General features: G+C 52.5%; 2 protein-coding genes across 5 annotated transcripts in view; one reads left to right on the plus strand and one right to left on the minus strand.

The window, feature by feature from the left end:
• The window catches only part of LOC109550088 (thymidine kinase 2, mitochondrial), an 886,444-nt gene that overhangs the window by 44,282 nt on the left and 824,708 nt on the right, over positions 1 to 17,454 (plus strand). Inside the window, exon 11 of the mRNA XM_073796974.1 lies at positions 1,451 to 1,661. The gene's annotated coding sequence lies outside the window, so the exon portion shown is untranslated. The remainder of the gene's footprint in view (positions 1 to 1,450; positions 1,662 to 17,454) is intronic.
• The window catches only part of BEAN1 (brain expressed associated with NEDD4 1), a 38,533-nt gene that overhangs the window by 3,485 nt on the left and 17,594 nt on the right, over positions 1 to 17,454 (minus strand). For 2 of the 4 annotated variants that reach the window (XM_033845176.2, XM_033845174.2), the window contains exon 3: positions 4,649 to 4,912. In XM_033845176.2, the coding sequence (XP_033701067.1) occupies positions 4,649 to 4,912 (264 nt within the window). Of the gene's footprint in view, positions 1 to 1,804; positions 2,308 to 4,648; positions 4,913 to 17,454 lie in introns of those variants that run through there. The other 2 variants (XM_033845175.2, XM_033845173.2) reach the window with 1 other exon arrangement.

Below are 17,454 nucleotides of genomic sequence, written 5' to 3' on the forward strand. Positions count from 1 at the left end.
CACCATCCTGCCCCTTACCAACCAGGGCTGCTTTCATTCCGTCAGCAACAGCCCCAGAATGTGAGCGCCAGTGCCCTGCTGGGCATGGGGGTCGCAGGGAGCAGAGCTGGCCCTGCCCTGGTGGGGCTCCCAGGGTAGTGAGCAGCCTGTCCTGCGGACAGCCTGGTAGTGGGCAGCATGTCACAAGCTTTGATAGATGTTGTACTGGGGCTGTGGGAGCAGAGACGGGCCTGACCCAGCTTGGAGGTCAGGGAAGGCTTCCTGGGGGGAAGGGCTCCCAGAGCTGAATCTTGTCTAGAAATCAGCCAGGGGAAGAGGGGCAGGCCTGGCAGAGGGAACAGAACAGCTTGAGCCAAGAGGGGGAGTTGTGAAAGAAGACTGTAGTGTGAACGGGAAGCTTTGAGCTGTGGAGAAGGGCTGGGGCACAAAAAATGGGGAGGAAGTGTCAGGGAATGAGGACAGCAGCGGTCTCTGGGGTCAGGCCTCCGTCCCTTTAGGTATCCCAGGGAGAAAAGGGGTTTCGCTGATGACTACATCTACTACACTCTCTTCTGGTTTTTTTGTTTGTTCTTGTTTTTGTTTTTATCACATAGTGCATCCAAGGCTCTGAAATGTCCCACAGCTGAGAAACACATTTAACTGTGCTTGTGCAGCATTTGGCCACGGAATCTTATTTTCTGAGACCTAGTAACACTGCTTAGGAAATGCCGATGGAGTACAATCTTCTCATTCTACAGCTGGGGTTCAGAGAGGCTCAGTGTCTTGCTGGAGGCCACACAGCAAATTATTGGTTGGGCCGAGGGTGGCTGGATGTCCCAGTTCCTCTGCCTCCCAGTTTCTGACAGGTCTGGTAGAGGGGTGGGCCGAGAGGGGGTGCGGACAGGGGAACTGCAAAGATAACTGGTTGAGACACGAGGTCTCCTCACCTCCAACGGGCTCCCAGGTGGCTCAGAGGGCAGGGCATAACATCAGGGGCGGGGCTTGTCTGTCTGGGGTGGGACTCATGACCTTTCTTTGAGGTCAGCAGCACTGTTGCAGTTGCCCTTTCCATTCTACAGCCAGAGGCTCAGGGTCGCATTGCTGGTAGAATGTGGAGCTGGAATTCATGCATAGTCTGTAGACCCCAAAGATTGCTCTTTCTACGCCCCAAATCTCTTTTTCTCACGTCGATACAACAATGAATGGAAAAAATCTGGATATGAAACACTATTTGCAGGTGCAGTCCCAGGGTTATCTATGGACCTCGAGAAAGCTCTCGGAAGAAACTATTCCAAACATAGTAACAGCGGCTCTGTCTGGAGGACAGGATCAGAACCCTTATTTTCTTCTTTATATTTTCTGTATTTTAAAGGTTTTCCACAGTGAACACATATTACTTTTCTACTAGGAAAAAGGAACCCAATAACATATGCTGTAAGAAGGAGCTGAAATGAGATTTGTTTCCTTTTAGGGCACCAGCTGAAGGATGAGAATTTTGGGAAGAAATTGGGGAAGAAACTCAGGAGAGAGGAAGACATGAAATAAGTGCGTGAGGACAGAAGTGGAACCGAGGCCACTGGGCTCTGGTGCCAGGATCCTGTCCCTGCCAGCGTTGCTGCGGGGAGGGTCCCACTCGCAGTGCCAGTGGCGGGGGGCGCTATGGCTGTCCAGACCTCGGGAAGGTAAGGCTATTTCCTGGTGGGCAGGTCTGAGAGCTGACCGGGCCGAACCACTCTGCTGTTCACCTCTCTCTCTGGGTTGCTTTTCTTGGGCCCCCCAGAGGCTGAGCGTCTCAGGGAGACTGAGGCTTCCCTGAGGCACTCACCTAGTCCAGACCCCAATCCTGAGATGACCCAGGTCAATCCCAGACATCCAGCTGGGTGGAGGTCCTGAGGAACAGCTGGAAAGAACCCCCTCCCCCCCCACACACCCTGTTTGAACTCCCCAAATTCCTTTCTTATCTCCTTTCCTTTCCTGTCTTCAACAACAGCACAGACCCAAATGGTCCAGGGAGGCCCAAATCTCCCTCTTCCCTTATTTACCCAAGTTAAGATATACTTCGGTTCATTATTCAGCCCAAATCCGAGGTTAACAACTTTGACAGGCCCGGGAGAGGGGGGAGGAGGAATTTGCATCCATGAGCACCTCTGTGCTCTAGCCCCACGATCTCATTCACCCTCAACAATTTGTGAGAGGGGGAAAGTGGCTACTCCCTTCCCTCAGATGACGAATCGGATATAAAGCCGCTTGCTCTAAAGCCCAGGCAAGTGAAAGGGGACCAGATCTGTCTCCTAAAGCTCAAGGTATTTCCATCTTATGGAAGGAGAATTTCCCTTCCTCCCTCCCTCCCTCCCTCCCTCCCTCCCTTCCTTCCTTCCTTCCTTCCTTCCTTCCTCCCTCCCTCCCTCCCTCCCTCCCTCCCTCCCTTCCTCCCTTCCTCCCTTCCTCCCTTCCTCCCTTCCTCCCTTCCTCCCTTCCTTCCTCGGTCTTTCTGTCTGTCTCACTCACTCACTCCTTCATTCATTCTCAAACATTCGTTGGCTCCTCTCTGCACCTGACCAGCCTACAGAAGGGCCCTGTGGGCAGACAGAGGAGGACCGACTTTGTCCTGAGGGCAGTGGGGAGCCACTGAGTAGTGTTGAGTGGAGTCACAATTCAGTCCTGTTGGCTGTCTTGTGGAGAATGCCTTGGAGGTGCCAGGCCGGTGGCTGGCAGGTGTGGAGGTTGCAGCATTAGTGAAGTGGCCCTGGAGTAGGTATTCTCAGGGTGGTAGGGAGAGATCATGAAAGTAGTTAACATTTACTGAGCACTTACTCATAAGCCAGGTACTGTGCTAATTTAGTCCTGACAATAACTTTTGGGGGTGGGTCCCCGTGTACCCATTGTACAGATGACTCACAGAGGTTAAGCAACTTTCCTGAGGTTGTGCAGTAGAAGCGGAAGATTAAGGCTGTTTTGTACCCCCTGGGTCTGAGGTGCCTCTGAGACTTCAGGGGCCGGTGTCTCGGGGACGTCTCGGTGAGGGTGGTGGGTGGTGCTTGGAGCTGTCAGGTGGATGAGATGGGCATGGGTACAGATGGGGTGGGTACAGAGAGAGGACCCAGGGCCCAGGGTTGGGCTCTGAGGGACCTTAATATTCCTCTCCTCAGAGAATAGGCATCCACCGGGAAGTCTGAGAAGGAGCGGCCAGAGCGGTGGGAGGGAGCCCGGGAGGGGCTGAGTCACTGGAGCCGGGGGGAGGGCATCTGAAGGACAGAGGGTCCCCAGGGCCAGTAGGGTGGTGTTTGTCGGTGCTCTGCTGCTTTCAGGTCCCCTCTTCCCTGGCTTCTTTCCAAGGTTCCTTGCAGCCCCTGTGCACCCCCTGAAGGCTAGAAGGTGGTGTAGGGGCATCAGCACCTCCAGGCTCCCTGCTGAGGCCCCAAGGAGGTGCCAAAGCCAGAGCTGAGAACAGAAGTGGGCAGAGAGGCGGGAGCCCCACAGAGGGGTCTCCACGGTAACAGGGCTGCAGGGCTGCTGTGAGTCATCGGACCGGGGGCTGGGTAAGGAAAGGCTTGACCCCAGACTTGGCCTGGCTGTGGCCTGCTGTCACCCCACCTGCTCTGATGTCAGGGACAGGGCCTTGCTCATGTGGCACAGGCCCTGTGTCTCCACCACAGACTCAGGATGGACTGGCCTGCCCCTAGGTCCATCTCTCTCCTCAAGGCCAAGGTTGACCTCTCAACCTTAATGTAGGGAACCCCTGTGGGCATCTCTCCTAGGCTCTAAGTATGAGGCGCAGGCTCAGGGGCACTCAGGCCATTCAACAAGTCCCTCCAGCTTCCCAGTCTTTAAAATGGGCTAACACAGCTCTTGCTGTGAGGATGAAATGAAGTGGTTCCTTCCCTTGCCTGCGGAGTACTTCTTCTGGGCCAGGTCCTGTTCTGGGCTGTGAGCTCGACTCTCGGAGAGCTACATGCAGCTCCTGCTTTCACCGATGCAACACAGCCATCCTGTGTCGGGGTACTGATGGCAGTGTGGGTACGATGCTAAGGAAGTACAGGGAATGGGGGTCAACCCTGCCTGGGGGGGTGGTTGAGGCGGGGCCAGAGAAACTTGCAAAAGGAGGTGGTATTTGAGCCAGGTCTGGCAGGACAAGTAGGGTTTTGTCAGGTGGGGAAGTATGGGGAATGGCATTCTGGGCACGGGGAAGAGCATATGCAAAGGTGCAGAGGCAGAAAGCAGCATGGAAGAGGTGCCTGGGGAGGGGCAGGAGTGGAGAGCACGGGTCCAGTTATGTGAGGTGGGCGTGCTGGCCGTCCTGCGGTGGGGGGAGGTCGAGGGCGGTACCTGGGCTCCTGGTTGGGGGTGGGCCTGCTCTGAGCAGGAGCCCTGTACTCTCCGGGGGTCAGGCTGGTGATACAAGGGTAGGAACAGGCAGGCCTGGTCTCACAGTGGCCAGGGCTGGGGAGGGAGCACCACACCCTCCCTTTGACCTTCAGCCTCACGCTTGGCAGACAACTGGGCTTCTTATGCCCCTGAGACATGGTGAGTGCCTCTGAGCTCTTCCTGATTACTTATGACCTCGAGGATGCCTCCTCTGACCGCCCTGCGCCACCCATGGCAGAGCCATCACCTCCCTGATGCCTCCTGGGCTATAGGGGCCCCAGGGCCCGGGTGGGCGGCAGCTCACCGTAGCCGTGCTCGTACTCTCGGTGGCGGCGGCGGCGGCGGCGATGGTGGTGGTGGTGGTGGCGGCGATGGCGGTGGCGGTGCCGCTGGAGCCGGGCTTGCCTGTCCCTGCGGATGCTGCCCACGATGATGGTGATGCAGGAGAGGATGATGACCACGCCTATGACTGCGCTTGCCACCAGCACAGGAGACACGAGCAGATGGCTGTGCTCTGAGCTCTCTGAGAACGTTGGGTAGAAGTAGCTGGTGCGGTTGTATCGAGCTACTGCGGACAGAGAGAGAGAGGACGCTGAGCCGGGGCACGGACCCTGCCCCACACCTTCCTCCTCCCTCCCTGCTGCCCTGTGAGTTATTCATCCCTAAATAAATGGAGGAGATTCAGGCGCTGCTCCCCTCCTCCCCGCAGGAGCCTCTGCTAGTGAGGGCTGACCTCCTCTCGCCTCTCCTCTGAAGCCTCTGGCCTAGGAGCTCAACCAACTCACAGAAAGGAAAAAGGAAGCTCAGAGAGGGCAGTGGACTTGCTCAAGGTCACACAGCAAATTAGCGGCAGAGCTGAGGCTTGAACCCACTGAACCTGACTCAGTGCTAGACAAGGAGTCTATTCCACCAAGACATGAGGTTGGAAGGTCAGCATGACTTTACCAAAGACTTGGGAAGGCATGGGGGATACACAGGGGTCAGAGTATGAGGACCAGATGTGCTGGCCTCCAACACTGGCCTCCTGCCTCAGGGGCGAAACCTACCGAGGGGACTCCAGGGAAATCGGGCAGGCCTGGGGTTAAGAGCAGTAACTGACCCAGACATGACAGTGGGTTGGATCAGATCAGGGAAGGCTTCCCAGAGGAGGTGAAGCTAGGAGGTATTCCAGGCAGGGGAAGAACAAGGGTAAAGGTGCAGAGAGGTGGGAAGGGGCTTCTAGGAAGGGGTGTGGTATGGTGGGTCCCTGAGAACCCTACTAAAGGGAGCTTCTGGGGCCCATGATGGCTTTGTCCTCCCATAAGATAAGATGATGGAGCCCTGGGGGCTGGGGTCCCAGGGAAGGGTTGGAATCAGCCAGGACCATCCATGGGCACTCGCTGCCTCGCTCAGGGAGAGCCAGCACCACATTAGGGAGCGTCCGTGACTGCCCCTTAATTCCCTCCCACTCAGCTGGGCAGGGATGTGGTTTTCCCCTTTTATAGATGTGTGGACTGACGCTCGGCTCCAGCCCACGGTCACTCAGTCACTCTGTGGTTGAGCCAAGTGAGAACTCAGGCCCAAGCTTCAAAGTCCCGAGCTCACTCTCCACTGTTCCCTGCCCCAGGCGTGAGCCCTTCCTGAGGGTGCAGGTCCCATCTCTGGACAGCCGTACGGAGCCAGCTTCAGATACTCAGCGAGCCACAGGGCAAGCTTTCCTGGGCCCTGTTCTGAAAGCGGTCCCCCTGTCTGTCCTCCCAGAGCCTGTGTCCCCGTCCCTGTTCTGCACTTGTCGCATATGATTATGCACGGTTTCCAGGACTTGTGTTTGATCGCTTTCTGTGTCCTCAAGCTCAGCACTGGGCCTGGGCTCACCAAAGGTGCCCAAGCCACGTACTGAGTGAGTGGCTGCAGCCTTGAGACCAGATGGGGAAGTGGCAGGGAGGCCCTGAGCTGCCTCAGGGGAATGAGGTCTCTGTCTTGAGTGGTAATCAAGCGGAGTGTGGATGGTTACCTCCCTGGGTAGGAGGGCTTTGTTCCCAGGTGAGGGCATGGACTTATGCAAATCAGAAGGTAGAAACTCAACTGTGGCCTCCTGTACCTTCCCATCCCTTCCCAGCACCATCTCCAGAAGCCTCTCCCACACTCAGCCCATGTCAGGGACAGGTAGGTGAAGCATGAACTTGGGGCCTTTGCCTGAGCTATGAACACGCCCGCCAGCAGTTCCGGCCCATGCTGGTGGCTCCTGCAGCCTACTGACCTTCATTAGGAGGGGCTGGCCTCGAGGCCCTACTGCCTGGGCCAGAATGTCATCCTAGCCTGAGAGCCAAGCCTTTGCTCGCTGAAGTTCATTGGAAGCTGCTCCCCTGCAGGTGCCTTCCCTGGGGAGAGGGAGCTGCCCTTGGGCTTTGGCTGAGTGTGCGTGCTTCCTGACCCTCTAACGTGAAAATGCCAGGGTAAGCAGATTTCTGGGATTCTTTGAGGGCCAAACACAGACCACTGTTTTGAGAGCCCCCACTATGTGTAGGTTCTGTGCTGAGAGCTCACTTCATCCCTGAAGCTATGTTCTCCCCATTTTATAGGTGAGAATACTGAGGCTCAAAGGTATTAAGTAACCCACCACAATCATATATAGCCAGTATATGGCTAACTCAGAGTCATTCTCTTCCTGTTTGGCCCAGGAGGCAGCCGCAGCATCCTTTTCAACATAGTACTTCACACAGTGATTACCCTGGTCAGGAGACAAGCTTTTGGCCACCACTCATCTAGTCCGACGTGCTTTCACTCCTGAGCCAATGACCGGGCTTTGGCTTGGACTAGAGCTGAGCCAGTGGTTATTCTGCTACCGTATTCTCTCTGATAAAGTACAAGCCAGCTGGCCATCCAACCAATGTCACCCTCTTCCTCTCACCTTTGAAGCCAATGGCAGGGCTTGGGAATGTCAGAGACAGCAGCCCTCCTTGGGGATGGTAGGAGTGTATGGGGTCCACACTGCTCTCAACTGTCCTGTTCAGTCTGTTCCAGCTGCTGCGATGGTTTGGGATGTACTGGTCACCCCCACGGTCCAAGGCAGATGTGCTACCAGAAAGCTGGCCATGGCAAGGCTGGAGGTGCCCAGAATAAGAACCTAGGGTTGGATTTGTGTGTGCATGCCTGCCCTGCTCAGCACGCAGAAACTGCTGCGGAGGTGCCAGTCCCATGGGGTCACCCTGAAGACGCCGCTCCCTCTCCCTGCCTCAGCAGCAAATGAGAACCTCGCTCTCGTGGCAGTGCCAGGCTCATCACCAGCCAGGTGTGGAGATGGCAACACCCATGCCTGCAGATGGAGCCAGTTGGCGCAGGCGTCCGCCTGCATGGCCAGGGGGAAGTTAATCTTCCAGTCCCTGCGACTGGCGGAGGTAGGTGCTGCTTTAAATTATGAGGGAAACTTCCAATTTCCAAATTCAGGGTCCACTTCATCAACAAGATAAAAATGACTGCAGAGAAACAACATGATGCTAGCCCCCTTTCCCACCGCTCTGCCTCGCTCTCCCCCTGCACCAGCTGTGGAAAGGACAGAGGGTAAGGCAAGCTTTGCCCCTATCCTAGACTTTCTTCCCGAGCAGCTTCTACAAAGGTGCTGATGATCAAGAGGAAATTGTACCTCAAGATACTAGGTCATCCCTGAGATGCGGCCCTCCCTCCACATACAGCATGAGTAGCTATCATCTCCTGGACACCTACTGTGTGTCATTCACCATGCTTGGTACTTTTCATGCTCTGTGTTATTTAATTCTTGTGATGGTCCATGATGGGATCTCCAGTTAACAGGTGGAGAAACTGGGCTTCAGCCAGGTTATTTGTCCAATGTCACTCAGCCCACAGAGGGACCCGGGTCAGTGGGCAGCCAAAGCCCCATATGCTGTTAGCCAAGATGCTACCCTGTGGCTACCAGGCACTGTGCACTGGCGCTCATGTTTCTGGGATCTTGCTGAAGTAAAATTTTTCTCTCCCTAAAACGGTGCTTTGCTTTTTCTGGGCCACCTTAACATGTAGTCAAAGTAGGCCATGACCTACGTCTTATTCAGGGTGAAGGTATATCATCAGCTGAAAGAACATTGCTGAGTATTGAAGGGCTGGCAGGGCCCCGCCATGAAGGTCAAATCAAGAGACTGTCTTTTATCTCAAGGGTAGAGAGGAGACACGAAGGGGCGCGGTCACAGTGTTTTAAGAGCGCCCTCTGGCTGCAGAACTGGACACAGGGTGGGGGGGGCACCAGCGAGTAGGCTGCTGTGAGGATCCATGTGAGCGTGGAGCGTGGAGGGTGGAGCGTGGAGGGTGGAGCAGGGAGCGTGGAGGGTGGAGCGAGGAGCGTGGAGGGTGGAGCAGGGAGCGTGGAGGGTGGAGCGTGGAACGTGGAGGGTGGAGCAGGGAGCGTGGAGGGTGGAGCGTGGCGCGTGGAGGGTGGAGCGAGGAACGTGGAGGGTGGAGCGTGGAGGGTGGAGTGAGGAGGTAGAGGGTGGAGCGAGGAGCGTGGAGGGTGGAGCGAGGAGCGTCGAGGCTGGAGCGTGGAGGGTGGAGCGAGGAGCGTGGAGGGTGGAGGGTGGAGCGAGGAGCGTGGGGCGTGGAGGGTGGAGCGTGGAGGGTGGAGTGAGGAGGTGGAGCGAGGAGCGTGGAGGGTGGAGCGAGGAGCGTGGAGGCTGGAGCGTGGAGGGTGGAGCGAGGAGCGTGGAGGGTGGAGCGTGGGGCGTGGAGGGTGGAGCGTGGAGGGTGGAGCGTGGAGGGTGGGGTGAGGAGCGTGGAGGGTGGAGCAGGGAGCGTGGAGGGTGGAGTAGGAAGCGTGGAGGGTGGAACGTGGAGGGTGGAGCAGGGAGCGTGGAGGGTGGAGCGTGGAACGTGGAGGGTGGAGCAGGGAGCGTGGAGGGTGGAACGAGGAACGTGGAGGGTGGAGTGAGGAGCGTGGAGGGTGGAGCGAGGAGGGTGGAGCGCGGAGGGTGGAGCAGGGAGCGTGGAGGGTGGAGCGAGGAACGTGGAGGGTGGAGTGAGGAGCGTGGAGCGTGGAGGGTGGAGCGAGGAACGTGGAGGGTGGAGTGAGGAGCGTGGAGGGTGGAGCGTGGAGGGTGGAGCGTGGAGGGTGGAGCGAGGAGCGTGGAGGCTGGAGTGTGGAGGGTGGAGCGAGGAGCGTGGAGGCTGGAGCGTGGAGGGTGGAGCGAGGAGCGTGGAGGGTGGAGCGGGGAGGGTGGAGCGGGGAGGGTGGAGCAGGGAGCGTGGCCCATGGAGGGTGGAGCGAGGAGCGTGGAGGGTGGAGCAGGGAGAGTGGAGGGTGGAACGTGGAGCGTGGAGGGTGGCGTAGGGAGCGTGGAGGGTGGCGCAGGGAGCGTGGGGGGTGGAGCGAGGAGGGTGGAGCGTGGAGGGTGGAGCGTGGAGGGTGGAGCGAGGAGGGTGGAGCGTGGAGGGTGGAGCGTGGAACGTGGAGGGTGGAGCAGCGAGCGTGGAGGGTGGAGCGTGGCGCGTGGAGGGTGGCGCGTGGAGGGTGGAGCGAGGAGCGTGGAGGCTGGAGCGTGGAGGGTGGAGCGAGGAGCGTGGAGGGTGGAGCGAGGAGCGTGGGGCGTGGAGGGTGGAGCGTGGAGGGTGGAGCGTGGAGGGTGGGGCGAGGAGCGTGGAGGGTGGAGCAGGGAGCGTGAAGGGTGGAGCGTGGAGGGTGGAGCAGGGAGCGTGGAGGGTGGAGTAGGAAGCGTGGAGGGTGGAACGTGGAGGGTGGAGCAGGGAGCGTGGAAGGTGGAACGTGGAGGGTGGAGCGAGGGGCGTGGAGGGTGGAGCGTGGAGGGTGGAGCAGGGAGCGTGGAGGGTGGAGCGTGGAGGGTGGAGCAGGGAGCGTGGAGGACGGAGCAGGGAGCGTGGAGGGTGGAGCAGGGAGCGTGGAGGGTGGAGCGTGGAGGGTGGAGCGGGGAGCATGGAGGGTGGAGCGAGGAGCGTGGGGCGTGGAGGGTGGAGCGTGGAGGGTGGAGCAGGGAGCGTGGAGGGTGGAGTAGGAAGCGTGGAGGGTGGAACGTGGAGGGTGGAGCGTGGAGGGTGGAGCAGGGAGCGTGGAGGGTGGAGCGTGGAGGGTGGAGCAGGGAGCGTGGAGGGTGGAGGGTGGAGCGGGGAGCGTGGAGGGTGGAGCAGGGAGCGTGGCGCATGGAGGGTGGAGCGAGGAGCGTGGAGGGTGGAGCAGGGAGAGTGGAGGGTGGAACGTGGAGCGTGGAGGGTGGAGCAGGGAGCGTGGGGGGTGGAGCGAGGAGCGTGGAGCGTGGAGGGTGGAGCGAGGAGCGTGGAGCGTGGAGGGTGGAGCGAGGAGCGTGGAGGGTGGGGAGAGGGACGTGGAGGGTGGAGCAGGGAGCGTGGAGGGTGGAGCAGGGAGCGTGGGGGGGTGGAGCGAGGAGCGTGGAGCGTGGAGGGTGGAGCGTGGAGGGTGGAGGGTGGAGCAGGGAGCGTGGAGCGTGGGGGGTGGAGCGAGGAGGGTGGAGGGCGGAGCGTGGAGCGTGGAGCGTGAGGGAAGCCCGCAAGCCCGCACCTGGAGCGTGGAGTCGGGCTCAGCTGAACGCCTTTGATGGCAGCTGCTCCTGAGGAGAGTTCCTCCACCTTGCCAAGCTGACGTCCTTTGAGCAGGCCTCAGCGACAACCCTGGTGCTCTCCCCACTCTGTAGATGGGGTCCCAAGGTCCCCTTCGGGGCTGTGCCAGGCAGAAGCCAGTTCTCGCGCCTCCAGACCTCTGCTCCAGGCTGGGACTGGGAACCACAGGTGGGTCAGAGGCCCTGCATGACCGCGGCCTGGGTGTGGGGCCGGCTCTGGCGCTTGCCCCCTCTGTGTGCGGAACCGTCGTCACCCGCATTTGTAGGACACTGAGTCTTGGTGAGCTGAAGTTTGCTCACCTAGTTTTGTGGCAGAGCTGGGATTTGAACCCAGGTGTGTCTGATAATCCACGCACTGGGGCCCAGAGCAGGGGAAGAGAGTTGGGTGCGGTGGAGGTGGAGGCAGGAGAACGGGGCTCCGTTCCTGGTTCTATCACTCACTCGGTGTAGAGTGGGTTTGTCCTCTGCCCACTCTGGACCTGGTCGCTCTCCGCCTGAAAGACGCTTAAAGACGCTTATTCTTGAGCCGTTTTAACTGCAGGGTGGGTGAAGGGGTCTGAAAAGGTGGGGAGGAGGTGGGAGCTAGGTGAACACAATGGGCGAGGCAATGAGATCCAGGCTTGCGTCGGGGGATGGGGTCAGGGCTGGCTGCAGGCTGGGAAACGTGGGGAACGTGCAGGGCAGGGAAGCTGAAGCAGACCATCACTACTGACTGCTTGCTGAGTGTAGTGTGTGGGCAGCTGTGCAGTCACTCTGTGTGGGTTCAGGCAAGTGCTCTTTGCAGGCTGAAGCCACCTGGGAGCACTGACAAAGAAAGGGCACCGATAGTGGAGGTGCTGAGCCAGCATCTTTAGGCCTCCAGAGCTGCCCACACTTTCGGAGACGCTGGCTAGAGGGAGAAGGGGGGGCGAAGGACTGAGATCTGACTGATGGTTCCTGTCACCAAAAATTCTGAAGACATTTGTCATAGGTCCACTTGCCTGGCAAGTCTGGCCTCAGTAGTTCATCTCTTTCTCCACTGCTGAAACCACTAGGGTGAGGCCTTGAGGTCATTGGAGGGAATCTGGGGAACAGGATTCAGGCACCGTCTTCCCTCTGCTCACCAATGGCTGGTCTCAGCCTCCCGGCAGGGATTGGGACAGGGGACGTGGCAGGGCAGGCTCACTTGCTTGGGCACTTCTGAGTCCCTTCCCCTTCTGTTTTGGGCAGCCTCTTAGCCCACTTGGTGATATCACCTCGTTACCAGGAGACTGTAATGGAGAGAGAGTACTGGGAACAGGTCAGGGACATATCCACACAGAGGGGCTGGGTCTCGAAGGATGAACCAGCAGAGCAAGATCAGGGGAGGGAGGAAGGGGCCTGAGCGGGAGTACAGAGGGTAAGGTCCCAACAGAGCTCAGGAAAGGAGGAGGTGCTCCTGGGGTGAGGCTGTGGGATGTCCCCTGAACATTGGGATATGGGGATGAGGAGGAGGCTGCTTGGGGTTCAGTATTCTTCTTACAATGGGACGTAGCTCTAGAAGAGGTCAGCTAATGGTATGTCAAGGCCCTGACACGTTTTACTTGGCCATTTGTGGCATTACAGGTGGGGCAGGTTATAGTGAAAACGAGGATTGGAATGTGAAGTCATCCACCTATTAATCAGTCCTCCATAAATTCACTCATCCTCCTAAAGTATTTATCTACCTAGGCGTCTATTCAGGATCCACTCGATCAGCCATGCATCCATCCATATATTCAGTCATCCGTCCATCTACCCACCCATCCATCCACTCACCAATACTCACTAAGTGCTTATTCTGTGCCTGGACACATGCTAGGCACTAGGAACATGTATATGAATCCACTAAAATGAACCTCTCAAACCGTGGAAAGCAAGAGTTCCCACACAGGTGCCCCAGTGCCGAGAGGGAAAGTCTTGGTACACCATGGAGTTCTCTGCTCTCACGTCATGCATAGTAGCTCTGCTTCCCTCTGTTTTACACATCAGAGTTAATAGGAGAGTGCTCCATTGCCAAGTGGAAGATTTTCAGCCACTGCATTAAAATATAACTGGAAAAATATAAGTGACCACCCACAGGCCTTTCATGATTCTATAAATATAAGATGAAAGTGATTTATTCCACTATTGAGATAGATTCTGCCACTTAAATAAACTCACCAAAATTGATTATAGCAATTCAATGTCAAACAGTGTCAACTGAGTATAATACGTCTTGTGATGATATAGGAAAACTGATTTGGGAACCTAGGCCTCATGTTCAATGAGGGGACCTAAGACAGCCTTTCTTCAAATAATTGATAAGTAAAAAGCCCCACAGTATTCCTTTTTAGTTCGAAAAGTGCAAGTCTTAGCAGCAGCTGACAGGAAATGTGTGATATTTACCCGGGCTGTCTTTTGATGATGACTCATATTACTAGTGCGTTTGCTACTTCTGATTACCTGTGTTTCAGTACTAGTGTCACTTTAGTGCTTGAATCCTATAAAGATTTTTGCAGTGGAAGTATAGTTCTTGGTTACCTACTACACTTAGAAACAGGTCCTCATTCTGTTTTTATAATATGTTTTTTGCATTCTACTCTAAATCAAAGCCAGTGTTGAACAAAGAGATGATGCTGTGCGTGTTTCTCTCTTGTGTGTGTCTCATCAGCTCGCCTTCCCCATGGCTCTTGTAATAAGGCAGTGGTGTATAGCTGGGCCTTTCATTCTTGTGCATTTAAAAATAAATGTCACTGCAGGAGAAATGCTGGCTGTGCTAGGATTGAGCAGAAATTGATTTTGAAATGATAGTAAACGGTTGTTAAACCAGACACTGAACTTCACGCGCTATGGTGGTTACATTACTTAGTTCAGTGTTTTTAATGCTCAATGTAATTCCTATTTTAAAAGAATTTAAGGAACAACCCACAGGTTTCTGAATATACAAACTGAGAAATAACATACTCTCTGGGAATCTGATAGTCATGTTGTTTTAGATAACTGGATTTTACACTTGGTAGATACGCCAGTGCACTAATGTCACTCAGGTGTAATTGATCATCCTGTTCGCTCGCAAGGATGAGGAGAGCCACTGTGCCCCAGTGCTATGATTCTTATTGTTTAGACAGTGTTGGTGACATACTGTGCATGTGTAGTAGCCACGTGTACTATAACAGTACTTAAGCTATTGGGATCACTGTCAGTATTTTAGTGTTGGAGGTACTTTTTTATCTTGAAAAAAATGAGAGATTTTTAAAAAAGTTTAAATTGTTTCACGAGCAGTCCTTTAAGTTTCATTTAACCTAAAACCTGAAATTTCAGTAATAGACAAAAACCCTTTAACAAGGCTGCCGTCCAACTTAAAAGGTGCCCACCTTGGCTTTCACATTTGTAGAAATGTATTCTTTGAAGTGCAGCAATAGAATCCTCTGCTCCTAAGGAGTACAAGAGGGTGTCCCCTAACTGTGTGCTCCGTATCGTTTTATTTTCTGTAAATTTTGAAGTTAAATATGCATAAAGCAAATTATATACAAGAATAGATAGTCTATATATAAAAGTTTAAGAACATCTGTGCATCCAAAGACATGATTATAAGAGTCAAAAACCAGTCCACAAAGAGGGAGAAGATTTTTGCAATAATATATCCAACACAGGACTGGTGGTCAGAATATATAAAGAACTCCTAGAAATCAGTAATAAAAAGACCCAATGAAAAAGTGGGCAAAAGGCTTAAACAATCACTTCACAAAAGAAGATATCCAAGGTGTTAAATACACTGTACTTAATCACCAGAGAAATTCAAATGAAACCACAAGGTAATATCTCTACTGTCTAGCCGAATTGCTAAAGTGAAAAAATCCAGACAACGCCAAGCATTGGTGAGGATGTAGGGCAACTAGAGCTATCATATATTGATGTTAGGAGTGTGGATTGGTACAGCCACTCTGGAAAACTGTTTAGCTCTATCTATTATCTAAATTCCACTCCTGGGCGGAATGAATTCTCCAACAGAAAAGCATCAGTATGTTCACCAAAAGTCACATGCTAGAACAGTGCTGTCCAGTATGGTAGCCACTAGCCGCATGTAGCTACTTAAATTAATGAAAATTAAATTAAAATTCAGTTCCTCAAAATTGAAGGTGATTCAAAGAAATAGAAAGCTATCCCATGCTCCTAGATTGGAAGAATTAGTGTTATTAAAATGTCATACTATCCAAAGAAATCTATAGATTTAATGCAATCCCTATCAAAATACCCAGGACATTTTTCACAGAGCTAGACCAAATAATCCTAAAACTTATGCGGAGCCATAAAAGACCCCAAATTGCCACAGCAGTCCTGAGAAAAAAGAACAAAACTGGCAGATACACACACTACTATATCTAAGATAGATAACCAACAAGGACCTACTGTATAGCACAGGGAACTCTATTCAGTGCTCTGTGGTGACCTATATGAGAAAAGAATCTAAAAAAGAATGAATATATGTATAGATATATAATTGAATCACTTTGCTGTACACCTGAAACTAACACAACATTGTAAATCAACTACACTCCAATAAAATTAAATACAAACAAACAAAAAACCACCAAAAAACAAAGCTGGAGGTATAACCCTGCCAAATTCCAGACTATACTACAAAGTTACAGTAATAAAAAACAGCATGGTATTGGCACAAAAACAGACACATAGATCAATGGAACAGAAAAGAGAACCTGGAAATAAACCCACACACCTGTGGTTAATCAATCTATGAGGAAAGGGGCAAGAATACACAATGGAGAAGAGACAGTGTCTTTAACAAGTGGTGCTGGGAAAACTGGACAGCCACATATAAAACAATGAGATTAGAACATTCCCTCACACTATATACTACAAAAATAAACTTTAAAAGGGTTTAAAGACCTAAATGTAAGACATGAAACCATAAAACTCTAGGAGAGAACATAGGCAGGACACTCTTTGACATAATTTGGAGCAATATTTCCTTGGATCAGTTTCCTAAGGCAAAAGACATAAAAACAAATTAAACAAATGGGACCTAATTAAACTTAAAAGCTTTTGTACAGCAAAAGAAACCATCAACAAATGAAAAGACAACCTACAGGATGGGAGAAAATATTGGAAAATGATGATACCAACAAGGGATTAATGTCCAAAATATACTAACAGCTCATACTGCTCAATATTAAAAAAAAATCCAGTCAAAAAATGGGTAGAAGACTTGAATAGACGTTTTTTCCAAAGAAGACATAGAAATGGCTAACAGGCACAAGAAAAGATGCCCAACATCACTAATTATTACAGAAATGCAAATCAAAACCACAATGAGGTATCACCTCACACCTGTCAGAATGGCTGTCATCAAAAGGACCACAAATAACAAATGTTGGAGAGGATGTGGAGAAAAGGGAACCCATGTACACTGTTGCTGGGAATGTAAGTTGGTGCAGTCACTATGGAAGACAGTATGATGTTCCTTAAAAAACTGAAAATAGAACTACCATATAATCCAGCAATTCCACTCCTGAGTATATATCTGGAAAAAATGAAAACACTAATTCAAAAAGATTTATGCACCCCAGTGTTCGTAGCAGCACTATTTATAATAGCCAAGACATGGAAGCAACCCAAGGTGCCCATCAACAGACAATTGGATTAAGAAGATGTGGTATATATATACAATGGAATATTACTCTGCCATAAAAAGAATGAAATACTGCCATTTGTAACAATGTGGATGGACCTAGAGAATATTATGCTTAGCGAAATAAGTAAGACAGAGAAAGACAAATACTATATGATATCACTTATATGTATAATCTAAAAAATAAATGAATGTATATGCAAAATAGACTCACAGATATAGAAAACAAATGTGGTTATCAAAGGGGAGAAGGAAGGGGAGAGGGACAAATTAGGGATATGGGATTAACAGATACAAACTACTATACATAAAATAGATGAGCAACAAGGATATACTGTATGACACAAGGAATTATACTTATCTGGTAATAACCTATAATGCAAAAATACTGAATCACTATGCTGTACACCTGAAACTAATACAATATTGTAAATCAAGTATACTTAAACTAAAAAAATTCAGTTCCTCATTTGCACTAGCTACATTTCAAGGGCTCAATAGCTGCACATGGGTCATGGCTATCATATTGGGCAGTGAAGATACAGAACATTTTCATTGTTGCAGAAAGCTCTGTTGGACAGCACTCTACTAGAATGTTCACTATTCATTCATAGCCCCAAACTGAAGACTACTCAGATGTCCATTAAAGTAGAATGGATAAGTTATTTGTGGTATATTGACACAATGAAATACTATACGGTGATGAGAATAAGTGATCTACAATTATATACAATACTGTGGTTGAATCTCACAGTGGAATGTTGATCAAAAGAAGCCAGAAACAAAAGAGAACATCCTGTATGATTCCAAATGTATAAAGGTCAAAAACAGGCAAAACTAATTTATGGCGACAGAAGTCAAGACAGTAGTTGACCTGGGCATGGGGTAGTGACTGGAAGAGCACACGGTAGA

This window comes from Tursiops truncatus, chromosome 19, assembly GCF_011762595.2.
Source record: "Tursiops truncatus isolate mTurTru1 chromosome 19, mTurTru1.mat.Y, whole genome shotgun sequence".
Taxonomy (NCBI): domain Eukaryota; kingdom Metazoa; phylum Chordata; class Mammalia; order Artiodactyla; family Delphinidae; genus Tursiops; species Tursiops truncatus.